General features: G+C 52.3%; 1 protein-coding gene across 1 annotated transcript in view; it reads left to right on the top strand.

The window, feature by feature from the left end:
* Positions 1-11,262: 11,262 nt before the first annotated feature.
* SYTL3 (synaptotagmin like 3) overlaps positions 11,263-26,373 on the top strand; it is a 46,605-nt gene continuing 31,494 nt past the window's right edge. The window contains exons 1-3 of the mRNA XM_080663327.1: positions 11,263-11,673; positions 13,616-13,834; positions 21,158-21,222. Coding sequence (XP_080519453.1) covers positions 11,513-11,673; positions 13,616-13,834; positions 21,158-21,222 — 445 coding nt within the window. The 5' untranslated portion in view covers positions 11,263-11,512. The remainder of the gene's footprint in view (positions 11,674-13,615; positions 13,835-21,157; positions 21,223-26,373) is intronic.

The following is a 26,373-nucleotide window of genomic DNA, read 5'->3' as shown; positions in this document are numbered from 1 at the left end:
TACCAACAGTACAACGATTGAAATTTCTTTTGAGAGCCAAATTTTTTAAACTTAAACTTCTTCTAATGCCACTTCTTTAAAATAGACTCTCCCAGGCCGTGGTATTTTGTGGAAGAGCCACACTCAAGGGGCCAAAGAGCCGCATGTGGCTCGCGAGCCGCAGTTTGTCGACCACGAGCCTGGCCTGTGGGGATCTGGCCAAAACCAACTCTCCCAACATCCCCTGAGAGTTCCTGGAATGTGAGAAGGCACTCTGCAAAGTTGCTGTCGTACAGGGTGTGGAACACAAACGCAAGTGTGCAATAAACCAGATTCAGGGCCGACAGTGCCCCAGCAACAACATAACCCATGGCTGAAGGTGGAATCACATGGCCCCGCGAGGAATTGGTCTCTCCTCTCTGGTTTCGGGGTGCGACACCCGAGAACCACCGCTGCCAAGTCACTGCAGCTCCCAGCTCCTACATTGAGCGTCTGCCCCCTGGTGGTCAGTGTGCATCATAGCAACCAGTAGGACAGGTAGAGAGACACTTAGCCTATTAGCCTTTTACATATATAGGTAGTTATTAAATAGTGTGTCAGTTCTGTGCATAGGAACAAACACCCACACTATGTCAGTCAGCATAGGCTCAGTTAGCTGCAGAAACAAATGATCCTAGCCCAGGGGTGGGCAAACTTTTTGACTCGAGGGCCACAATGGGTTCTTAAACTGGACCGGAGGGCCGGAACAAAAGCATGGATGGAGTGTTTGTGTGAACTAATATAAATTCAAAGTAAAGGAGCGGAGGGGAGAGCAAGAGAACCCTCCACTCTTTCGGCTCCGCAGGCTGGATAGAACAGCCGAACGGGCCGGATCCGGCCCGCGGGCTGTAGTTTGCCCACGGCTGTCCTAGCCTCTTGGTGGTTGAGGACAGCAAAGATGTATTGTCCCTCACACTGCATGCCCATGGAGGGTCTGCTGTGGCTCTGCCCCACGTCTCCTCCACGCTGGGACCAGGCCGGTGGAGCAGCATGACTCCAGAGTCACTGAGGGAGAGAGAATGGTGGCCAAGTGTTGGCTAGGAAGGTGTTGCTCATAAAGTGGCGGGTGTCACCTCTGCATACGTTTTGTCGCCCAGAGCAGGTCTCTTGTCCATGCCTGAGCTTACAGGGCAGGGACACATAAGGGAAAGAGTGCCATCACCCACCACACACCGTGCGAAGGCTTCCCTCGGGGATGTAGCAGCTTCACGCTCTCTTTGCTGACTCCTGGCCGTACAGCCACTCGGCTGCTCCCCGGCTTCCCTGGCCCTCTGGTCTAACCCCGGGCCCGCCCTGTGTCAGCTCCCTTTACTTTCAGATGTGATCTAATGTATACCTGCCCATCTCTAGCCGGTCTGGCCCAGTGGATAAAGTATTGGCCTGCGGACCAAAGGGTTTGGGTTCGATTCCAGTCAAGGGCATGTACCTTGGTTGCAAGGCCCCTCCCTGGCCTGGGCCCTGGTCAGGGCGTGTGCAGGAGGCAACCAATCAATGTGTTTCTCTCACATCGATATTTCTCTCTGTCTTTCCCTCTTTATTCCACTCTCTCTAAAAATCAATGGAAAACAGCCAATTGGCCTGGAGGTCAATTCCTCCCAGTGTACCAACAGCAATCAAGGCTTAACTACACCAAGACTTTGCACTCAGCCCACAATGGGGTGTACCAAAGGCGTCTACCTCAGGTGATTGGGGAGGCTGAGCTACTGGCCCCTATAGGTCACCTACCACACAAAGCCACTCCATCAGCACAGGGAAGCAGCAAAATGCAGAGACAAAGAAACATGTCACGGATGAGAGAAATGGAGGAAAGCAAACTACTGGACGACATAGAGTTCAGAACCACATTTATAAGGTTACTCAAGAATCTTCTAAAAACCGCTGAGGAACTTAATGAGACCTTTAAGGATCTTAAAGAGAATGCCAAAAAAATGGAAAAGGACCAGTCAGAAATTAAGCATACACTGTCTGAAATAAAGAATATACAGAAACTCAACTGTAGATCAACGTACCCCAAGAATCAAACCAAAGATCTGAAATATGAGGAAACAAAAAACACCCAACCAGAAAAACAAAAAGAAAAAAGAATCCAAAAATATGAAGATAGTGTAAGGAGCCTCTGGGACAACTTTAAGCGTACCAACATCCGAATTTTTGGGGTGCCAGAAGAAGAGAGAGAGCAAAATATTGAAAACCTATTAGAAGAAATAATGACAGAAAACTTTCCCTACCTGGTGAAAGAAATAGACTTACAAGTTCAGGAAGCACACAGAACCCCATACAAGAGGAATCCAAAGAGGACCACACCAAGACACATCCTAATTAAAATGCCAAGGGCAAAAGACAAAGAGAGAATCTTGAAAGCAGCAAGAGAAAAACGGTTAGTTACCTACAAGGGAGCACCCATACGACTGTCAGCTGATTTCTCGGCAGAAACTATGCAGGCCAGAAGGGAGTGGCAAGAAATATTCAAAGTGATGAACAGCAAGAACCTACAACCAAGATTACTCTACCCAGCAAAGCTATCATTCAGAGTTGAAGGTCAGATAAAGAGCTTCACAGACAAGAAAAAGCTAAAGGAGTTCATCACCACCAAACCAGGATTACATGAAATGCTGAAGGATATTCTTTAAGAAGAGGAAGAAGAAGAAAAAGGTAAAGATAAAAATTATGAACAACAAAATGACATCAAATACATACCTACCAACAAGTGAATCTAAAAATCAAGTGAATAAAAAATCTGAAGAACAGAATGGACTGGTGAATATAATAGACTCAGGGACATAGAAAGGGAGTGGACTGACAATTCTCAGGGGGAAGGGGGTGTGAGGGGTGTGGGAAGAGATTGGACAAAAATCTTACACCTATGGATGAAGACAGTGGTGGGGGGTAAGGGCATGGGGTGGGGTAGGGAATCAGGTGGAGGGGAGCTATGGGGGGAAAAAAAGAGGAACACCTGTAATAATCTGAACAATCAAGATTTATTTAAAAAAATAAAATAAAAATTAAAAAAATAAAAATCAATGGAAAAATATACTTGGGTAAGGATAAAATAATAATAATAATCTATACCTGCCCAGCACCCAGGTCTCTGCTGTCTTTGCCAAATCTTCGCTGCTGCCCACTGTAGCCCAAGGCCCCAGATGAGTGGTCCCCAAACTTTGTTAATTATGCCCCTCAAGCAGGAACAGTTTTTGAGCATGTCTCCCACCAATGTGTGCATTGCAACTATGATATATTAAACTATGAATCCATTTCCTGTTTAATGAAGTTTAAGTTTTAGCTTTTGAAAAAATAGAAGTTATAAATTTTCTTAGTATACCCTACTGTTATGGGCTGAATTGTGTCCCTCCCAAAATTCACATGTTGACATTTCCACCACCAAGACCTCAGAAGGTGGCATTCTGTATTTGGAGACGGGGCCTTTCAAGAGGTTAAGTTAAAATAAGGTCCAATATGGCTGTGTCCTCATAAGGAAAGGAGATTCGGACACAGATACACACAGAGGGAGGATCATTTGGAGACAGCCAGCTACAGGCCCTGCCGACACCTCCATCTTGCAGGCCTCAGAATTGTGAGGAAATAAATTTCTGTTGCTTAGCTCTCCAGTCTGAGGTATTTGTTACACCAGCCTTAGCAAAATAATTATTCCAGATTACCCTAATTTCTAAAACATTTTCCTCCAAACATTCCTAAGTGGATTTATTCAGTGTCTTAAGCTACAAAAATAGTAATATTACTACTAAATAAATAGCAGTTACTATTGATTGATTGATTGATTTTTATTGATTTCAGAGAGGAAGTTAGAGGGAGAGAGATATATTACATCAATGATGAGAGAGAATCAGTGACTGGCTGCCTCCTGCATGCCCCCTACTGGGGACCGAGCCCACAACCCAGGCATGTACCCTGAATCAAACTGTGATCTCCTGGTTCAATTATTGAGCGACACGGGCCAGACAGCAATTACTATTTATTAGGAATCTTTTTAAGTCAGGGATCCTCAACCATGATCACTGTGGCAGCGCCTGACATAGTAGAAGCACAATAGATATTTATGAATGAGTTGAATGAACTATAAACTACGACGGAAGCCGTGTGGCCCTCACCAGGAGACAGGCTCAGAGAGGCCAAGCAGTTTCCTGAGCATCACTCAGATCTGTCGCTACAGAGTTTGCCCTCTTAATTCACTCTTCCCTTTAGTCCTTCTAACCCTTCACAGCTCACCATCACCTCCTGCCCACCGCTGCTCCTCACCTGATGGAATTCACCATCTCAGGTTGTCACCCTCAGGCCAGGGGAGAGTGAGATTTCAGAACCAAAGAGCCAAAGTGATGAGCAAAGTGAACCTCATTTACAGATGAGGAAACCAAGTTCCAGGAGTGTTCAGAGAGATCTAGTGACTCCACACAACACACCCTATTCTTGGTCATCCGCTGGCTTGCCGGAATCATACTCTCTCAACTAGAATTCACACTGTATCACCCTCAAGAGTGAGTTCAAGACCCTCAAAAGAGCCCACTTAAGGGAATGAAAAAACCAGCTCACAGAGGGGGAGAAAATATCTGCAATATAACTATCCGACAAAGCACCCGTGTCCTGAATATGTAAAGAACATCTACAAATCAATAACAGAAAGACAGGCAACCCAATAGGAAAACAGGCAGAAGACTTGAACAAGTCCAACATCGAAGTAGATCTCCAAATGGCCAATAACCATATGAAATGATGCTCAGGTAACGCAGCTACACAAAACATCAGGGAAATGAAAATTAAAACTGTAATATGATATCACCCCCGGTCGACCAGGATGGATAAAATAAGAAGGACAGATGACATCAAGTGTGGATGAGGATGTGGAGCGATTGGAAATTGTTGCTGGTGGGAGTGTGAGTACAACCATTTAGGAAAACTGTGGGTGGCATCTAGTGACATTAAACACAGCAATTCCACTCTTACACACGTGACCAACAGAAACACATACAAATACCCAGGAGACTACATAACAATGTTTGCAGTCACACTATTCATAATAGCTAAAAACTATAAATAACACAAGTGTCCATCAATAGTACAATAGATCAATTTTTTTAGATGTTCATACAATAAAATATAATGCTGCAATGTGAACTTCCAGGGTGCTGTTAAAGTTCAGTTTCTTTTTTTTAAAATAGATCTTTTATTGATTTCAGAGAGGGAGAGAGAGATAGAAACATCAATGACGAAAGAGGATCATCAATTAGCTGCCTCCTGCATGCCCCAACTGGGGACTGAGCCTACAACCTGGGCATGTGCCCTGACCAGGAATCAAACCGTGACCTCCTGGTTCATAGGTCCACGCTCAACCACTGGCCGAGCAAGTTCAATTTCTTGATAGACGTGTTCACTTTGGGAAAGTTTATCAAGCTGTGCTTATGATTTGTTTCATGTTCCTGTATGTGTGCTAAACGTCAATGCAATTTACAAAAAAAAAACAACAAAAAAGAGTCCATGCCAAAATTGTTCTAGATTGATGTTTGAGTTGGCAGCTGATGTTTGAGATGTAGTCATTTACACGTGAAGTTAATGTGAAACCCTTGCAAGTGTGGGGACATTTGAGTGTTTGGAGCCTCCTCTCTCTGGGGGGATTTTCTTGATAGGGGTGAGACATTTCAGTAGCACCAGCTCAGTCTTTCCTCCAGATAAAAATGGAAACTGTTGGCATCTAAGAGTTCCTGGGTGTGGTTTGGGGTGGCTTTGTTCTCGGGGCCCCTGGGGATGTGGGGTAGCCACAGAGCACTCAGGGCCAGCCGGGGGTGCACACTTCAGCCCCGAGCCCAACAGGAAGGAAAGAGAAATGCGTCAGTGGTTCTGACACGAAGAAAAACGGTCTTCCTCCTCTTCGGAGCGGACTCCTCTGATCTCTTCTCTTGCAGTTGAATCCAAGGTAGGCTGAGCATCCATACAGCCGCTGGGGCAGGTCGTTGGGGGGCTGGGGTGAGTAGAGATTACGGCTACGGTAACTTTTCTTAGTCTGATGACATGAAAAGGTGGGAAACAAAAACAATGGTAACTTAAAGAAAGGATGACTTGTCACCTTATTGAATAGCATACATTTAAATTCAGGGCAATAATATTTAAATGATATGGAGGAAGTACGTTAGAGTTACTTGAAACAAAAACACTATCCCTAGATGGTGTGAATTTTTTTAGGCGGTGGTACAGAGTGTTCAGTTTCTTCTTTGGCTTGTGAGTTATTGTATGTATAGTTTATTACTGTTTTGCTCTGAGTCTGCTGCATAAATTCCGTTTGTTTGGATCAACCATAATCTTTAGTTTGGAGGAGGAACAGAAATACAATTTTAAAATAAAAAGGTTAAATTAGCTGGGGTCTAATTTAAATTTCTTTCAAATAAACTTCCTCAATGCCCAAACAAATTTCTTGGCAAGAGGAGAGATTCTGAGAGGAAAATGCACAGCAGATATTAAGGCTCCATTGAGCTAGAATTAATTGGTGTAGAAAAGGTTAGCCGGCCAAGGTAGTGGGAGATTCTAACTTCTTAACTTCTCTGCCCAAACAAAGCAGAAGGCTTTGGAGCTAAATGGACCCAGATTAGAATGTGACTCCCGGTAAATTACTTAATCACTCCAAGCCTCACTCTTCTCATCTGTAAAATGGGCGTACTTACTCCATAATGTTGGTTGTGTGTTGAAATGAGGATTGAGGTATGCAGAATACTTGTCACACTGTCTGGCCCAGAGTGAGTGCTAAATAAATCATAGCTGTTGGTACAGCTGTAAGTAGTAATGACAAGTACCTATAACAATATAATAACATTAATTCTCATGTATCTACCCTTCCCTAAGAAGATGTCAAGTATAAGCCATGAAAATCATGGACTCCTGTGTCAGTGTTTTACTCGGATTCTACAACAGTATTGAGGGGAAGGGAGGAGGGGGGAGGGGGAGGAGGGAGGGGGAGGGGGGAGACAAGATACCCTCCTGCCTGGAAGAGAAAGCGGGATCAACAGTGCACTCCCTGTGTGGGCTTTCAGATGAAATGTTCACTTCTCACCTTGGGTAGGTGTCGCGTTTTCTAGATTTAAGCCCTTGTACACGCACCTTCACGTACAACGGATGGAGTTTTGAGGGACCTGCAGTTCCACAGCTTGTGGAGAATTCTTCAAGAAAACGAGTACAGAACTAGGTACCGGGCCTTGGACAGGGCGTGCGGGTGAGGGACGCCAAGGCTGGGGCTCACTGGCTTTCAGAATACCCCCCTCTGATTAAGTAACAGCAGAGAATACCCCCCTCTGATTAAGTAACAGCAGAGAATACCCCCTCTGATTAAGTGACAGCAGAGTATACCCCCCTCTGATTAAGTAACAGCAGAGAATACCCCCCTCTGATTAAGTAACAGCAGAGAATACCCCCTCTGATTAAGTGACAGCAGAGAATACCCCCCTCTGATTGACAGCAGAGAATACCCCCCTCTGATTAAGTAACAGCAGAGAATACCCCCCTCTGATTAAGTGACAGCAGAGAATACCCCCCTCTGATTAAGTAACAGCAGAGAATACCCCCTCTGATTAAGTAACAGCAGAGAATACCCCCCTCTGATTAAGTGACAGCAGAGAATACCCCCCTCTGATTAAGTAACAGCAGAGAATACCCCCCTCTGATTAAGTAACAGCAGAGAATACCCCCTCTGATTAAGTAACAGCAGAGAATACCCCCCTCTGATTAAGTGACAGCAGAGAATACCCCCCTCTGATTAAGTGACAGCAGAGAATACCCCCCTCTGATTAAGTAACAGCAGAGAATACCCCCTCTGATTAAGTAACAGCAGAGAATACCCCCCTCTGATTAAGTAACAGCAGAGAATACCCCCCTCTGATTAAGTGACAGCAGAGAATACCCCCCTCTGATTAAGTGACAGCAGAGAATACCCCCCTCTGATTAAGTGACAGCAGAGAATACCCCCCTCTGATTAAGTAACAGCAGAGAATACCCCCCTCTGATTAAGTAACAGCAGAGAATACCCCCCTCTGATTAAGTAACAGCAGAGAATACCCCCCTCTGATTAAGTAACAGCAGAGAATACCCCCCTCTGATTAAGTAACAGCAGAGAATACCCCCCTCTGATTAAGTAACAGCAGAGAATACCCCCCTCTGATTAAGTGACAGCAGAGAATACCCCCCTCTGATTAAGTAACAGCAGAGAATACCCCCCTCTGATTAACAGCAGAGAATACCCCCCTCTGATTAAGTAACAGCAGAGAATACCCCCTCTGATTAAGTAACAGCAGAGAATACCCCCCTCTGATTAAGTGACAGCAGAGAATACCCCCCTCTGATTAACAGCAGATAATACCCCCCTCTGATTAAGTAACAGCAGAGAATACCCCCTCTGATTAAGTAACAGCAGAGAATACCCCCCTCTGATTAAGTGACAGCAGAGAATACCCCCCTCTGATTAAGTAACAGCAGAGAATACCCCCCCTGATTAAGTGACAGCAGAGAAGAGGAATTCATCAGCGCACATGTCCATTCCGGGTCAGACTTTGTGACTGACGCACACGCAGGTCGTCTCGCCTTTGCGAAAATGAATCTGTCCCATGTGCACGTCTGAGCCCAGGGGGGTGGGCACCAGGGGGGTGGGCACCAGGGGGGTGGGCACCACAGGGACAGAAAGCTGCTCTCCACGCACCTCCTTCCTTCCTTGGGCGCCGCCGCCTTGGTGGCTGCCACGGCCTCCGTAAGGAATGTACACACGCCAGAAAGACACGGCGTTTTCCGTGGCCCTTCAAGGTCACCTTGGCCCCCAGCCTCCCCGGCTCCAGGCTGCGTTCTCAGCGGTGCGGCTGCTCAAGGAAATGGCTGTGGCCAAGCCCCCAGTAGCCTGCGCTGAGGCTGTGGCTTCGGGGCTCTGAGAACGTGCTGTCATTTCCCCTGCAAGCCGGCAGCGATGACGCTCCTGTTCACACGTTCACACGGCACCCCCCTCCCCCCTCTCCCCCTGCAATGTGCCACATTTCCACCCATCAGGTCGATGCCCTCCCTCCCGGCCAGGTGGGAGTCTTTCTTTCCTTTGATTTCACGGCCAGCTGCTCAGAGCTGGCAGGTAGGTGGGAGAAATCGGGGGTGGGAGGTGGGGGGTGGGGGGGCTACAGCCTGCAGGTAGAACGTTCCCTTCCCCATCCTTTCTCCCCCCAGTCTCATTTCTTGTACTCCCTCCACCCACCCCCACCTCGCCCCCAGCTTTGTCAGGTCTAAAAGCCAGCGGCAAGCCTTGCTCTTCGGTGGAGGAAAGCAAGCAAGCACGTGATTGGGTATCTGGTTCCCCTGGCCAAGTGGCCCCGCACGTGCCTCCCCGGAAGGCCCCTGACCCCCCGCATCTCCACCGTCCTGTGCAGAGCACCGTGCCTCTGTGAGCACCCCCTCTCTGTGGAGACTCGTGGCTTTTATACTCACCGCACGTGCTGTCACTTGTTTTCTGGCTGCAATGTGAGCTTTTTAAAAATATATATATTTTTACTGATTTTAGAGAGGAAGGGAGAGGGAGAGAGAAACGACGAGAGGGAATCATTGACCGGCTGCCTGCCACCCTGGGGATCGAGCCCACCACCCAGGCATGTGCCCTGACCGGGAATGGGAGCGTGACCTCCTGGTTCACAGGCTGTGGAACGTGAACTTCCTGAATGCGGAGACTGGGTATTACTTATTTTGGAGCTTCACTGCCACGTGCTTGGCGGAGAGCAGGCTGATAAAATCGGGCTGTTGGACGGATGGACTAAACCCCGTGGCCGCACCGTGCTTGTCCCTGTTCCACCGTGCATGCCCCTGTTCCACTGGGCCCGGCAGGACTGCACACGGACAACGGAAATGCAGGGACTGGAGGACATGCTGAGTTTAGGGGGGCCCCCCACCCCACCCCTGCTGCCCGCATCGCTGTCAATCCCAGACAAAGGCGTGGCTCCCTGTGTGGGCCTTGCTGGGGGGAAAGAGAAAGGCAGCTGGGAACACTCCTGCGGCCTCCTTGCTTTGTCCCAGCTGTTGGGACGAAGGGCTGGCTGGACCCAGGTGATGCTGGATTTGTGTTTGAGCCAGATTGACGCCCAGATCTCCGCGGCGATGGGCCGGTTTGGGGTAAATGCATCTCTCCGTGGCTGGGGAGAGTCTCCTTCAGAGTGGTGCTGGGGTGTAGGTGTCGCTTAATTGTAGATTTTCTTTGCCACTCAATGTATTTTATTTTATGCGTTTAAATATGGAGGGTTATCCATCTTTAAATATAAAGATGTGAAGAAACAAAGGTTAGGAGGCACTGCTTAAAGAGAATGATCCCTTGGGCTCGCCCACCGCTCACACCGGGCACCCCGCACCACCCCCCCCCATCCGCTATGGGTCCTAAGGGACTATAGTGTGGGTTTCTGTAGGAGGCCGACAGAGGGAGATTAGCTTCTCAAGCATTCGAAGAAGTGTCAGCACTGAGGACTTCATGCAGATTTGATAACAGAATGGCACTGTAGGAAGTACATCGACTCCATGGGCTACGCTTTCTGCATTTCATCTCTATGCTTCTGTCCAGTGTCTTAGCAACGCACAGCCTTCTTCTTGGTTGCGGGGAGGAACAGCCTGAAGGTGATGGTGCCCAAGGTCACCGATTCGGAACAAACAAAAGTAGGAACAGTGCCTTTCGCATTCGCAGAAACAGGACCCCATCCCGGGCAGCTGGTGAAACCACCGAGGCCCACACATAACTGATGGGTTGAGGCCGTGGTGACGACTCTCCAGACCTCCCTAACTGGTTACTTTTTTTGAGTTCTGAAGTTCATTATTAAAATAATAGCTGGCACCAAGGACATTGCTCTGCTAATGTGTTTTCCATTAGGAGGATGGTATTAAACCCAGACCTTCGCACCTCGAATCGCTGAAGAGGCCGAAGTCAGACCAGAAAAAGTCAAGTTTGGGAGTTGGAGGCCTTTAGAAACACAAAGCCAATTTAGTAAAATTTAAAATCTCCCGATATCACCAGGGCAGGAGACGCAAAGGGCTTCCCCTTGTGGAAGGCGCCGTCCGGAGGCGAAGCGGCTGCAGGGCTGCAGGCCGGCGCCCTGACCCGCTTTTATTCTCTTCCCAGGCGCTGAGCCGGCTGGCTTCCCGCCGTCCTTCCCGGCCACCGGCAGATGTCTGAAGGGGAGTTGGCCTCTGAGTCACGGCCAGTCTCCCTGCTGCTATTTTAAACCCCTCCGATGGGAGATTGCATCTGCTTCGCAGAAGTTATCTGTGTGCTGGACCCGTGCCCGCTTAGAGCCCGCTGGCCAGACCTCAGAGAAAGATACGCGCTGGTCTCGGACGGTCGCCAGAGGCTGCGACAGGACCGGGGATCGCGCCCAGGGGCCGAGGCTCTCCGTCCCGCCGAGGAGTGCGACAGTTAAAGAGGGAGAAGCAGAGCCACGGGCGGCGCGGGCGCCAGGGAACGGGAGCGGGAGCGCCCTCCAGAACGTGGGGCTGCTGGATGCGGGGCCGAGCAGTGAGACGTCACCCTGGCCCGAGAAGCGACAGCGAAATGGCCCAAGAAGTCAGTCTGAACTCCCTGCAGGAGCTGGAGCGGGAGGCCATCCTCCGGGTGCTGCATCGGGACCGCGCGGTGCAGAGCATGGAGGAGGAGAGGGTCCGGTAGGCGTCCCTGGATGGGGGGTCCGCTGGGGGTGTGGCTTTTCCTGCTGGGAGCTGCCCCCGGGAACTTGGCATATGGCTCCTCCTTGCCCGCATGCTCTGGTCTGACAAGCGCCCCGAGGCGGGCGGCGGGCGGCGGGCGGGATCACCTTTCTGGTAAGGGACTGGGGCGGCTGCTTTTGTTATTCACTTAGAATAGCCTTGGGGGACACATCTGCCGACTTCGCAGGAAAAACTCCAGGGAAGCTGACAGGCTCCAGCACCCATCGGGGCAAGCCCTCTGGTTAAAGGTTTTCCTAAATTATTATTCGCGGCACCTGAAGGCGCAAAGAAAGGAAGCAGCTCAGAAACAGCAAATTTACTGGAACCCATTCCTGTCTTCTTTTCTTTTATTTTTTTTCTTTTTCTTTTCTTTTTTTTTCTCTTCTCACTTTGGCCTCTGAGCCGGCTGTGGGGAAAGGAGGAGGATGTGAAACAGGAACCGGCCCGGCCTGTTCCCGGCCGGTTTGCCCATGGGGAGCGTCTATCCTTTCCTCGTCTGTCTTGGCACAATTCGCAGTTAATGAAGCAGAGCGGGGGCGTTTCAGAGCCGCGTCCATGTCAGCTGGCAAGCCCCACCTTCCAGTGGGTCGGGAGGTTCCCTGGACGCCGAGGCTGTGCGAGTCCACGGCTGTGGGCGTGAGGCCTAGGCGAGCAGGGCCGGGCCAGGCTGCGGGCTGGGCTGCGGGCGGGGCTGGCCCTCAGGGTCTGCCAAGGAAAACACAGCCCAGAGCGAACCTGCGGGCACCGCGTGCGGAGGGATGAGGGAGACTTCCCGGTCACCTGGAAGGAGCAGGTTCTTTGTCCGTCCTCCCCTGCTATCCCCAGACTCTCAAACGGACTCACACTTCCTTCCAGTAAGAGCGGTAGCAGGCTGAGCACAGGGGGTGGGGTGTTCTTTGATGGCGGAAGATCTCTCCGTGATTTAGAGCAGCGGTTGCCAACCTTTCGGACCTCACGGACCACCCGTTGGCGACCGCTGATTTAGAGCATCGCTTTGGGTATCGGCGAAGAACGTGGACACGGGGCAAGGAAGGTGTGTTCCTGGGGATACCGATTCCCGGGAGAGCCTGGAAGGGGGATGTAAGCTTGTTCCTGGAACTGGCTTCTCTCTTCTAAAAGCAGGTCACAGAGATATTTCAGAAAGAGTGTCCTGGGGAAGGGCCTGTCGTTGGGGTCCCAGAGACAGCCCTTTGCCCCAGGGCTGCTGCCTGGGGGGCTTGGCCGCCAGAAACGAACAGTGTCAGAGCAGAGCATCAGTTAAGGCTCCAGCCGTGGGCAAACTACGGCCCGCAGGCCGGATCCGGCTGTTCTATCCGGTTCTCTTGCTCTCCCCTCCGCTCCTTTACTTTGAATTTATATTAGTTCACACAAACACTCCATCCATGCTTTTGTTCTGGCCCTCCGGTCCAGTTTAAGAACCCATTGTGGCCCTCGAGTCAAAAAGTTTGCCCACCCCTGAGGTAAGCCATTTCACTGGTACTAAGGACAGTAGCAGGCATGCATGGGGACGTTACAGGGCTGCCGTGCCTTGCACGTTAGACTGGATGTCATATTCTGTGTTTTACTTTTCCTCTTCTCTCCCTGTCCTTGCCTATCACTTTAATGCCCTTTGGGCACGAAGGGATGAACCCAGACACTGAGCAGCTAACTCCTCTGTGCCAGGCCCCTTGCTTATGCTTTGCCCTTAACCCTCCCAGCAGCCCTGGGGTAAGGTTTTCCCGTGCCTGTTCCACAGCGGAGAAACCCTCTGTGCCTCGCGACGGGCCATGGAGGGGCCCAGGGCGTGGGGGACAAGCCCCTGTCCCTTGCCGTGGGGGCACTGTCGGGGCCCTGGCGCGGGGAGGGTGTCTGGCCTCTGCCGCCTGCTCTGTGGGATCTGATCGAACTCTCTGGGCTGCAGGAAACTGAAGGCGCATCTGCAGCATCTGCGGTGGAAAGGCGGGAAGAGCGCGGGCCAGGGCCCCCAGGAGAAGGCGTGTGCCCACTGCCGGCGCGCGCTGGGGCTGCTGCTGAACCGGGGCGCCGTGTGCCAGGGCTGCAGCCACTGCGTGTGCTCCGGGTGCCGCGTGTTCCTGAGCAGGACCCGCCTCTGGAGGTGCACCGTGTGCTACGAGGGCAGGTGAGGAGGCGGGAGTCCTGGGCGGTGGCCGAGACAAGCCTCAAGTTCAGTGGGCAAATGTTTGCAGAGGGCCTGCCACGGAGCGAACTTCTGAGACTGGAGGTCACTGTAATTCAGAATCAATTGTATTGCCCTGGCGGGTGGCTCGGTTCATTGGAGCGCTGTTCCGTGCCCTGAACAGCTGTGGTTCGAATCCCTGTCAGGGCACACGCTGAGGCTGCAGATTTGATCCCCAGTTGGGGCTCCTAAGGAGGCAACCCATCCATGTTTCTTTCTCTCTTCTCTCTCTCTCATCACTAAAAACATATCTTCCCGCCCTAACTGGTTTGGCTCAGTGGATAGAGCGTCAGCCTGTGGACTGAGGGGTCCCAGGTTCCATTTCGGTCAAGGGCACGTACCTTGGTTGTGGGCACATCCTCAGTGGGAGGTGTGCAGGAGGCAGCTGATCGATGTTTCTCTCTCATCGATGTTTCTAGCTCTCTATCCCTCTCCCTTCCTCTCTGTAAAAAAAATCAATAAAATATATTTTAAAAACAAAAACAAAAAAACACAGCCGGAACCGGTTTGGCTCAGTGGATAGAGCGTCGGCCTGCGGACTGAAGGGTCCCGGGTTCGATTCCGGTCAAGGGCATGTAGCTTGGTTGCGGGCACATCCCCAGTGGGGGGTGTGCAGGAGGCAGCTGATCGATGTATCTCTCTCATTGATGTTTCTAGCTATCTATCCTCTTTCTTTCCTCTCTGTAAAAAATCAATAAAATATATTTTAAAAAAAATTAAAAAAAAACAACACAAAAAACAAATCTTCCAGTGAGGATTAAAAAAAAAAAAAAGAAATGGGCATGCTTTTTTTTAGGGATAGACTGAATCTAATTTATTTTAACTTTTTGGTGTTGTGAGGCTTTAAACATTGTTTTAATCATGGAATTGGTATTTCTGAACTATCCATTTTGAAAATGGTAAACAACATATTGGGCTTGGGCTCCCACTGTTCAAAGCAAGAATGGGTTGGTCGTGGGTCCTTGCACCCCCAAGGGAGTGTGTTTCTGGTGGTTGGGGGACAGCGTGCACCGGGCCGGCACGGGCCTTGTGGGAAGGGAGCGTGTTTGTCTGCTGTGAACCCAGGGCTGGAGGCATCGCTGCCGAGCATGAGTGCCCGACAGTCGCCAGCCCGCTCGCTCAGTGTGAATGTGGCAGCCAGATTCCCGCTCCCCTAACTCAGGAGGGCTGTTTATTGGGCGCCCTGGCATGAATCTCCCTAAATGTCCAGTCCCTTCGCAAGGCCTGATGCATTTCAGTCGCTCACCCAGAGCAAAGTGCAGCCGTCCCACCCGATGTCTGTGGTCCAAGCGGCCTGGCCTACCTTCCATCTCCAGCACCGCCCCCTACCAGGCCCGCCTCCACGCGTCCCAGGTTTCCTGGGTTTGTGGGAGCCCAGCCCTTCGGGCGTTCCTCGGCTCGAGAGGAAAAGGCAGAATCCCTGTGAGCCGCAGGCCACACCTGTGCTCCCTCATGCAGGTCTGGGCTCTCGGGGTGGGGGTGGGGGGTAGGTGACAATTAATTCCAAAAAGGTCTCGAAAGATCGAACGCTCTTCCTCTGTTTTAATCAACCATATATATTTGGGGTCTAGTGATAAACATTGAGTGGGAAGGCATTACGTTCTTCAGCAATTTTCTCCTAATAGTGAACTAGAAGCAAAAAGTCAAAACGGGGGTGGGGGGGAGTGAGGGGGGCGGGGCTGAGGCGGCCTCCCAGGCACTGGCCGTGTGGAGATCTCTGCCCCGGCGTCGGGCCCTGGGTGCTGAAACGCTGCCCTCTAAGACCCCCAGTGTGATTTCTATAACCCCAGCTTCCTTCTTCTGAAATAAAGATGTTTTCCAGAATACCTAAGATAACTGCATTGCCCTGTGTGAGCCCACACAGGTTCTGGACCGGAGAGCTAACCGATTCTAACACCCGTGCCCCCCCCTTTCTCTCCGCTACTCCCTTCAAAACCCTCTGTTCTCGCTCCGGTCGGTCCACTCGGGGCTGCTGTCCTCTTTTTTTTTTTTTTAATCCTCACCTGAGGCTGTGCTTTTCAGTAATTCTAGAGAGAGAGGAAGGGAGAGAAAGAGACGCATCGATGTGAGAGAGAAACATCGATCAGTTGCCACAACCTGCAACCCGGGTATGTGCCCTGACTGGGAATCAAACCCACAGCCCTTTGGTGCATGGGATGGCACTCTAACCACTGAGCCACACCGGCCAGGGCCTGGCCACACAAAGAGAAGGCCTGGTAAACCTTTAGAACGTTTACATTCGTAACTGGACTGGGGCCTGGAGGGGGGTGGGAGCCCCATCCGTTCCTCTGCCTGCTTCTTCCTCGGCCTGAGACCTGCTCCCCGAGAACCAGTGGGTCTGTGCTGTGGGCACAGGACGAGGGACACCGCGTTTTAAAACCAAGACAGGAGAAGCTCTGGGTAGCAGTTAAAAAGCAGCAGCAGCACCCCCAACTCGCAGGTGCTGCCGCCAGTGCAGATGAGTGCTGGCCTGGGCCGGGGGAGTCCAGGAGCAGCGAGGACAGGTGTCCTCAGGTGACCGCAGGGCATCCCTGGTTGCAGCGCTGCTGGGAGAGGCCGGGAGGAGAGACAGGGGCGGGCATGGGAGGGAGAGGAAACAGCCGGGGCTTGGCCAGGACTGCCCACCACTGCGAGGGCGGGCGAAGCACTCCTTGGCGCCGAGTGTCTTGCTTAAACCTTGAGGCGGTCTTCTGGGGCAGCCACTGCTGGTATCCTGTCTTCCAGGCGAGGACACAGAGGCTTGGAGACACCAGAGAGTTGGCCCAAGGCCATGAGGTCAGAAAGACTAGAACCCGGTCTCCCGCGTCCCATCCCCCCTTGCCTCCGCCCTCTCCTGTCTGCCGGGAGCTCCCCCATGAGGGCAGAGTCTTCAGAGCCGCTCAGAGAGTTGGGCTCGGAGACTTAAGGGCTTTGCCGGAGGAAAACCAGGAGAAGTGGGCTGTGGGGCCAGGCGGACTGGGACGGGGAGATAAGGTAACAGGCCACGTGCAAGTCCTTGTAGTGAAACCAGACGTGAGGCAATGAGGCTGGTGGCGGTAGAGATGACAGACAGCCGGCCGGCATGCTCAGTGGTTGAGCATCGACCTATGAACCAGGAGGTCATGGTTCGAGTCCCAGTCAGGGCACATGCCCAGGTTGCGGGCTCGATCCTCAGTAGGGGGTGCGCAGGAGGCAGCCACTCAATGATTCTCTCTTATCATTGATGTTTCCATCTTTCCTTCTCTCTTCCTCTCTAAAATCAATAAAATCATTAAAAAAGAGAGAGACGCCGAAACCGGTTTGGCTCAGTGGATAGAGCGTCGGCCTGCGGACTGAAAGGTCCCAGGTTCGATTCCGGTCAAGGGCATGTACCTTGGTTGTGGGCACATCCCCAGTAGGGGGTGTGCAGGAGGCAGCTGATCGATGTTTCTCTCTCATCGATGTTTCTAGCTCTCTATCCCTCTCCCTTCCTCTCTGTGAAATATCAATAAAATATATTTAAAAAAAAAAAAAAAAAAGAAAGAAAGAAAGAGAGAGAGAATGTGACAGGCAGTTCAGCCAAGGGGTGGTGGAAATTAGTTATGGGGGATAAAAGGGCACCACACCCCCATGGCCAGCAGGCTGCCACAGCCCCAGGCCTGGTTTCGTTGGCCCGTGCAATGCCCAATACTCAGCATCTCAATGTGGAAACGGTGCGTGGGTTCTCCGATTGGCCACAGCGCCCACCCCTCCTGCGGCCTCACACCCGGCCGGCTCTCCTCACTTCCCTTGGGGTCGGGTGTGTGGACGGCCAGCAGGTCCGAGGGCAGGATGCACGGCAGACCTCAGGGCACTGTCTCCGGCTCCCCCAGTGCTGGTCCCACCTGGTCCCTCAGAGTCCCAGGTGCTCCTGCCCACGGGGGGATGTTCATTCACTGCCCAACCCACACGTCTTTCCTGGCCCTGGCCACGGGCCTCCGTCATGCTGGGGGCTGTGACTCCCGCACCCAGCAGGACCCGGGGGCTCTGTCTCCTCTCGAGGTCAAGCGGAGGAGCGTTATCAATGCTTTGCACGAAGTGGTGGTGGCAGCCATAAAGCCGTTTCCTTATCTCCATCTCCACGTTCTCGCTCCTCCCGGTTACCTAGGATTTAATCGCCACCATCAGTCTGTTTTCCTGTGAGAGCCTTGAAATCAGATCGCCCGGGCGGGTGCAGGAACCTCCTGATGTTTGTAAGTAAAAACCAGCATAGACTCAAGAAGTAGGACGATTTTCGCGGAACGCACGCGGGCCCGTGTTAGCTGGGCCTCGCAGCAGCTGGATAGGCGGGCGAAGCAGTGGGTGGGTCTCAGGTTCACGGTGAACTCCTTCCGGGAGTTTCGCAGCTCGCTGGTCTGACGAGCCTGGGCTGGAGGCTGCTTTGCCATCAGGGCACTGGGGGGAGCAGGCCACACGGGAATGTGTGCTTTAGCCGCTGAGCGGTGAGCGGGGCCACTCCAGGGACATCACGCTGACGTTTCTGGAGCAGGAGCAGGAGCAGGGACAGCGTCGCCTCCTTCAGCTGTGACAAACCTGGGTGCCACGTGCACGCGCTCCAGCAGGCCTGTGCGGCTCCCTGCCTGCTGACAGGGCCGAGGTCAGACCAGCTCGGGGTTGTCCGTTCATCGTGCTGGTGAGCATCCTTGTGCTGGAATTTGCAGAGCACTTTCCAGCAGCTACTCCGCTGGTGCTTATGCAGCGACAGCCACAGCAGAGCTCCCCGTGGAGGGGCCCCCCAGGAGATGACTGGGGGCGTCTGCGCACCGGCGCTCACTGGTCATAATTACAGTGACCCGAATGCAGTTAGAGGAAAGGACAGACCCCGAAAGAACTCAGGCCTCCTGGCCCTCTGTCTGCTGCCCCCTCCCCCCCCTAGTTCTTACCTAAACCTGTGTACTTACTGAGTGATTTGAGAAGTTTTAAGGAAGCAAGTCATGGTTCTGTTCGAGGGATGTAACGGCGTTAGCCCGTTGCTGCGCTCAGAAGCTGTTCCGAGAAGCTTCGTAGACCAGGCGTCCTCAAACTACGGCCCGCGGGCCACATGCGGCCCGCCGAGGACATGTATCCGGCCCGCCGGGGGCCGCTGCCTGTCCTGCTTAGCAGCCGACTCGTCCCGGGCCCGCAGTGCGCATAGGAATTTGTTGATAGTTTTTTTTTTTTAACTACAGTCCGGCCCTCCCACGGTCTGAGGGACAGGGAACTGCCCCCTGTTTAAAAAGTTTGAGGACGACGTAGACACATTCTGGTCAGCCATCGGGGATGAGAGAGGAAACCCTCCTTCGGTTCCTGCGACTCGGGCTTCCCCGTGGAGCCCCACGAGGGCGGAGGCGCGAGGGCTGCTCACCCCTGTCTCAGGCCATGAAACAGCACTTACAAGCCTCACCCTCGAACACCCACTCGTGTTCAGAGCGCCTGAAGGATCGCAGGAGAACCGCGTTCAGGGCGCGAGAGAGCGGCCGCGCGTCGAGCTCTCGTGTTCCGTCCGCGAGCGAGGGATGGGCGCGTGTGCGGCACGCCGTTCTACGGGTGTGAGCAGCTTACGGCTTCTGTGCGTTGGCCTCCCTACAGCCTCAAAGGGTGTGAGCAGTTCTGCCCTTCCGGGGGGGGCTCTTTGAGGTTGGAAGCGGTTTCTCCAGAAATTTGGAAACTGTCCGAGTACAACACACCTGGGGCGTGAGTTCCAGGCCGTCAGCCATCAGCGGCTCCCGTGCGGTTCTGCATGCGGCCCAGGGAGCACCAGCAGGCCAGCTGGCCCAGGAGCCGCTCCCCGGGGCGCAGGTGGTCCGCCAGGCCCAGGCCCCAAGTCGCCATCGAAGCACAGTGATCCCACGTCCCAGACCGCAGGGCCTCCAGGACCTTCTCTGTTGGCTCTGGTAAATGTGTGGTAACTCAGGTTCACCCTAAACGAGGTGAGTGACCTCTGGGTGATCTGCCTCCCAGCAAAGAGGCTGCATTGAATGCTTTTCGTAGCGTATCCTCATGCTGTTGCTTCCCGCCATAAACGGGATTCATTCCCTCTCCTCTCCTTCCCTCCCCTCCTTTCCCCTCTCCTCCCCTCTCCTCTCTTTTTCTCTCCTTTTCCCTTCCTCCCTCCTTTAACCCCTCCCTCCCTTCCTTCCTTCCTTCCTTCCTTCCTTCCCTCCTTCCCTCCTCCCTCCCTCCCTCCCTTATTTCCTTCCTTCCTTTCCTCCTTCCTTCCTTCCTTCCTTCCTACCTTCCTTCCTTCCTTCCTTCCTTTCTCCCTCCCTCCCTTCCTTTCTTCCTTCCTTCCTTCCTTCCTTCCTTCCTTCCTTCCTTCCTTCCTTCCCTCCTTCCTCCCTCCCTCCCTCCCTCCCTCCTTCCTTCCTTCCTTCCTTCCTTCCTTCCTTCCTTCCTTCCTTCCTTCCTTCCTCACCCAAGGATATTTTTCCCATTGATTTTGAGAGAGAGTGGAAGGGAGGGAAGGAGATGGGGGGAGAGAGAAATATCGATGTGAGAGAGACACATAGGTTGGTTGCCTCTCACCTGCGCCCCAACGGGGGACCAGGGATGGAGCCTGCAACCCAGGCACGTGCCCTTGACCAGGAATCAAACCTGTGACCCTTCAGTATGCAGGCCAGTGTTCTAACCACCCAACAGTACTGGCCAGGGCTCTTTGATTTTTTTTTTTTTAATATATTTTATTGATTTTTTACAGAGAGGAAGAGAGAGGGATAGAGAGTTAGAAACGTTGATGAGAGAGAGACATCGATCAGCTGCCTCCTGCACGCCCCCCACTGGGGATGTGCTCGCAACCTAGGTACATGCCCTTGACCGGAATCGAACCTGGGACCCTTCAGTCCGCAGGCCGACGCTCTATCCACTGAGCCAAACCAGTTAGGGCAGGGCTCTTTGATTTTTAAAAATTAATTATTTGGGGGCAACGTTGGTCAATACATTATGTAAATTTCAGGCGTGCAGCTTTATAATACAACATCCGTATACTCCATCAAATTGATTATTTTGATGGCAGTTTTGTTCCCCCTTGTACATTTATTCAGAAAACAGGAAGTGCTTACCGTGTGTTGGGCCCATGCATAGGTGGAGGTGTACGTGTTACATGTACATATTACATAGAAGGTCAAACACGCCCAAGCAGAGACTCCCCACCCTGCGGCCAACTGGGAGAGCTGCAGAGGTAGGGGCCGTTTGAACCCCGAGGTCCTTGGCAAGACTGATACTGCGTGATGTCCCCCCTCCCTGGGAGGGGCCCACTTCCCCAGCCGACGCGCCTTTCTGCTTGCGTTTCAGAAACGTGAGGATCAAAACCGGAGAATGGTTCTTTGAGGAACGGGCCAAGAAATTTCCAACCGAAGGTAAATGCTCTCAAAATCTTCACTCAATTAAAAACGATAAATTCCTCGCTTTAAAATAGTTGGTTTAAAGCTTTTGAATAGAAACAACTTCACAGGGCGAGGGGACATCATCGCCCCGTCCTCCTGGTGCTCCTGTTCGCCGTTTCCTGCCTCTGCCCCCCCACGCCCCGCCCCATGTGCCCCCCTCGGATCGCGGTGTTGGCCTCTCTACCCCACGTCCCCGGAGTCCCCCTGACACCCAGCTCCTGGGAGCCAGGTCTCCCTCCTCCACGCGTGTCCCCCAGAATCGCTGGAAGCGCCTTCGATCGGGTCCATATTTGTGCACTTTCTCCCCCTCCACACGCAGAACCTGTGCTCTGAAGTCCCGTTCGCCCCTTGTAGCCCGCGCACAAAACCTCGCTCGGGGCACAAAACCTCGATCGACACGACGCGTGAACAACCGAAGAGCATGCGCGTGGGTGGGGGTAGAAGCGAGCAGACGCCGATGGTTATGAAGCCACGGGCCACGACCACGGGGGTGGGAGGGAGTACTCAGTCTGTCTCATAGACCGGGCGAGGCTCATGAAAGAGTCACAAAGTCGAGGTGAGGTGTGATCAGCAGCCGGGACCCAAACCCGTGGTGGGGATGGGCAGTGCCTTGGTCACGGAGGTGCCGGCCGGAGGGTGGCAGCGGGCAGGTAAGAGCCTGCAGGGTGGGCCGCGGGCCCGGGCATCAGCCGTGCGCAGCGCTGAGCGGTGGGCGGCGCGCCCTGCGCGGTCACAGCTGAGCCGGCACTGACCCAGTGGAGCGGGGTTGCCGAAAACACTTGTTTTTTTTTTTCCTGGAAAAGTGATGGTTTGAGGTAGAGAAATAAGCTATGTAGCATCCACCACGGTGCATTGTCAGGCGAAGGCCGCTCGGATAAAAGGCTCTGCTCACGGCTGGTTCGGTCTGCTTGGCACTCTCCCCTGATTCCATTCCTGACTCTTCTTATCAAGACCACACGATGTTTCTGCCGAGGAGTTAGAAATAGGGGGGATGTACACCTCTAATGGGATCCGAGGAGCCGGCCCGGCACGTGTCCGAGTCCCGCCAGCCCAGGGGTTCCCCGCCCTTTCCGCTGCCGTCCTCCCTGGCCCCAAGCAGCCCGCTCAGCACTTGGCCTTTAACTGCTCCCCGTCCAGGAACGCGCCACCCCAGATGTGCTGCAGGCCTGTTTCTGGGCGGAGGCCGGGAGCTTTGGACTGAGGCTCTCGCCACCCCCCCCCCCGCCCGACCCCCCCAGCAGAACCCGCATGCAGCTCAGTGGCGTGGGGGGGGGGGGGCGGGGAAGCTGGCATCGCACAGCGTCTCGTGCTGTTGCTGTGAAGGTGTGGGCGTGGCCCTCTCAGCCCCGCATCCTAAGCAGCCGCAGAAGCAAGGTGATGGTTTACACGACGAAGGGTGGCGGCCCCTCGAACCCGGGCTTCCTTCTGTGCGTTCTTGTCTGTTGCCGGAAGCACGTGGTGGCTCAGATGGCATTATTATTTCATGCGGTCTGTCTCAGCGGAAGGCGGCCTGGGCTGCAGGGGCGGCTTCCTTGGGGCTCAGGCACACACCCGCCTGTCAGTGCTGCCGGGCTCCTCCCACCTGGACCCCTCCACCGGGTTGCGAACCCCCTCGGCCAGGCCCTGGCTTCCAGCTGGGGGTCCCAGAGAGATGAAGACAGAGCACCGCGCACGGTACCTTAGCAATGACGTTTATTGTGGTAGAGCACATGGAACATTACGCTGACCATGTTAACCATGGGCAGGTGTACGGTTCGGCGACAGTAAGTACAATCACTCTGTTGTGCAACCATCACCGCCATCCATCTCCAGAACGTCCCATCCTCCCACACTGACACTCTTGTGCCCGTTAAGCAGTAACTCCTGCCCCCCACCCCTCCCCCAAAGCCCCTGGTAACCTCTCTCCTGCTTTGTCTGCCTCTATCGACATGGCTTGGCTTCAGAGCTCACCCCCTGTCATTTCTGCCCCATCTCCAGGTTACACAGGTCAGCTCTGTGCAGGGCGGGAGGCAAGAATCACCACGTGTGACTGTCGGCAGGTTCCCATCTTGCCTTCTAATTTAATTTAGCCTAAGCGTGTCCCTGTGCTACTAACCCTTCTCCCAACATACGTTGACGGCTGCATACAACACCTCGAGGGATGCGCTCCCACGTGTTCAGCCGGGCCCTCTGGTCAGTGAGCGGCCGCGTTCGGACTTCCATCTTACAGATGACTCTGTGATGGGTGTCGGCATCCCTGTCTGTGTCCCTCGGCGGCTTCTCAGAAGAATGACTGGTTGACAGGCTTTGATGCTTTGCCAAGTTCTCCTCTGGGCCCCGGTCCTGCCCTGGCAGGGCGTGCGAGCCACCCTCTTCAGTCCTGTCCCTGGAAACACGATTTCAAATTACATCTGTGATTTCATTCTGAATGTAAAAGTGACATGGATTCATTTTAGAAATTGAAAAATGAAGAAAAGCGTAACAAGTAACATTAAAAATACAGCGACTTCACCCGGAGAATTATCGTTGACATTTTGGTAGATGGCCTTTCTGTTCGTTGGTGAATATATGCATCTGTGAGTATGTATGTACATTTTTTTAAAAAATATATTTTATTGATTTTTTACAGAGAGGAAGGGAGAGGGATAGAGAGTCAGAAACATCGATGAGAGAGAAACATCGATCAGCCGCCTCCTGCACACCCCCTACTGGGGATGTGCCCGCAACCAAGGTACATGCCCTTGACCGGAATCGAACCTGGGACCCTTCAGTCCACAGGCTGACGCTCTATCCACTGAGCCAAACCGGTTTCGGCTGGATGTACATTTTTAGGTAAAAATGATGAATATAGGAAATTTTATATGAGTCAAACTAATATATCCATATAATTGGGATCAAATTATATACACAGACATATTCTGATATTTCTTCACATAATATCATCATCATTATTCTTGGATAGCTAGGGAATTTCCAGTTTTGCTGTTACGTTTTGGGGATTTTATAATATTACGAAAGTAATAATAAAGTGCAGTGAGCACCCCTGGAGAGAGGTCTTCGGCACATCCCTGGAGAGTTCTGGAAACAGAAGGAAAGAAAGTGTGAGGAACGCCACCTCGGAACACGTGCACCCCTCTCCCAGCAGGAATTACCCTTCAAAACGAACAACTCCGTCAATGCAGGGAAAGCACTCAATACAGCCCCAAACGCTCCCCTGTCGTTTCAGCTGGAATCATCTAATTATTGCGACGCACCGTTTCCTCTGCTTGGATTCTCGGTACATGTTCTTCAGATGCTGAGTCTCTTAGCCCTTTCCAGTCGTGTACGTTGCCCCGTACACCTTTGTTTGTTGACATGCGGACGTTTTTTTTCTTGTTTGTGCTCAATTCTACCTTTTCCTGTAGAATTTCTTTCTTTGCTTTTATGCTTAGCGACTTCTTCGTTATCCCGTCATAGATACAATAGCCACGCTTACCTCCTAATTTTTAGGAGTTCATTCACATGTAAGTCTTCACCAGGCATCAGGGGCCCGATCTACTTTTTTCCTCCCGATCACCAGTCTTCCCAGTAGCATTTGTTATGTGTGAGCCCCTTTCCCGCTGGCTTATAACCCAGGGCCACTCATCGGTACAGCTGAGCCCTGAGCTCCGGGGGATCCCGTTACGTGGATGCCACGCTCACGCTGCCCGCGCCGCCTGCAGCTCTCCGTGCTCTGTCCTAACCAGGTTTTCGGTTCTGGGAGGGTAGGAGCTGTGAGCAGAGAGTACGTGAGTGGAAAAGTAAGGATAGGCTGTTTGGAGACAACAGGTGATGTTCTGTGTGGTAGTTTCCATTGTCAGAATTAGCACCTGGAAGGCACCTAAAACCGAAAAGTTGGAGTTCCTTTCTTTTTTGGCGTCCAGAAACCTAGAGCTGCATTTGAAGTTCAGTTGGAGTAATTCCACCATCATGTCGGTATGCTTTTACTTACCTCTGTCTTAATGATCTATTAAAATAGGTCATGTGCCATTTACAATAATTGCTCCAAAAATGTCCTTGAAAGTAGGCAAGGGATAGTAATAGTCCAAAGAAGAAGAATCGGTATGAATTGTGGCAGCTTGTTATGCTAACTCTCCAACCATTAAAAAGATTCAGAAACAGGAAAACTGGGCCCCAGTTCCTTATTTTGCAGGGAGATGGTACATAGGCCTTTCAGATATTCTCTTTTCCTTCATTTCTGTTCTGATTGTAGGCTGTTTTTCCCTCTAAGATTTTATAGTTCGATATTTAGTGTTGTCTTTAAACAGTTCCTTACCTGCTGTCGTCTGGTTTCTCCATGGTGCGTGAAGAAGGTGGGAATGTAGGCGCTGGCCTGCACCCTGGCATTGTCCCCTCCCGCGTCCCCCCCCCCCCCCGCCCGCCGGGCACCTGGCAATCTGTGCACAGAAGGTGTTTCCTGGGGCTTCTGGGACCCTGGCTCCGGGATCAGCTCTGAACTATTTTCACTTCAAAGTTCCTGACTCGGTGGGACCAGGTGGGGCCCAAGAGTGTGTGTTTCCCAAGTTACCAAGTAATTGTTCTCACCCACTTCAAGTCTGAGAGCCACTGGGAAAGCGGCAGAGTTAATGCAGTTACGATGGTCATTTTCTCCATCACTGGAACCCAGGAACCTGAACCGAGACCTTCGTTCTCATCCCTTGGTACTTGCTAAGCATATAGAGGTAGCGCCCTCTCCTGGCTCCGTGCTGTAAATGCGTACATTTTACAGCCAGGACGTTTTTATCGCTTCATATTGGAGCTTAAAAGCAGAAAGATGACAATATTGCCCCACCGGCGTGGCTCAGCGGTTGAGCGTCGACCTATGAACCAGGAGATCACGGTTCGATTCCCAGTCAGGGCACGTGCCTGGGGTGCAGGCTTTGATCCCCAGTAGGGGGCGTGCAGGAGGCAGCCCATCAGTGATTCTCTCTCATCATTGATGTTTCTATCTTTCCCTCTCTCCATTCCTCTCTGAAATCAATGAAAATATTTTTTTTAAAAAAGGAACAACAGAGCTGGCGGACTCACACTTCTTGATTTCGAAGCTCATTGCAGAGCTGTAAGACACGCAGTGTGGCGCTGGCAAAAAGACATCTCTAGAAAGCAGTAGAATAGAGCCCAGGAAAA

Source organism: Plecotus auritus (assembly GCF_963455305.1).
Source record: "Plecotus auritus genome assembly, chromosome: 4".
Lineage (NCBI taxonomy): Eukaryota > Metazoa > Chordata > Mammalia > Chiroptera > Vespertilionidae > Plecotus > Plecotus auritus.
The sequence above is the reverse complement of the archived record's forward strand: the minus strand, read 5'-3'. Positions and strand labels throughout refer to the sequence as shown.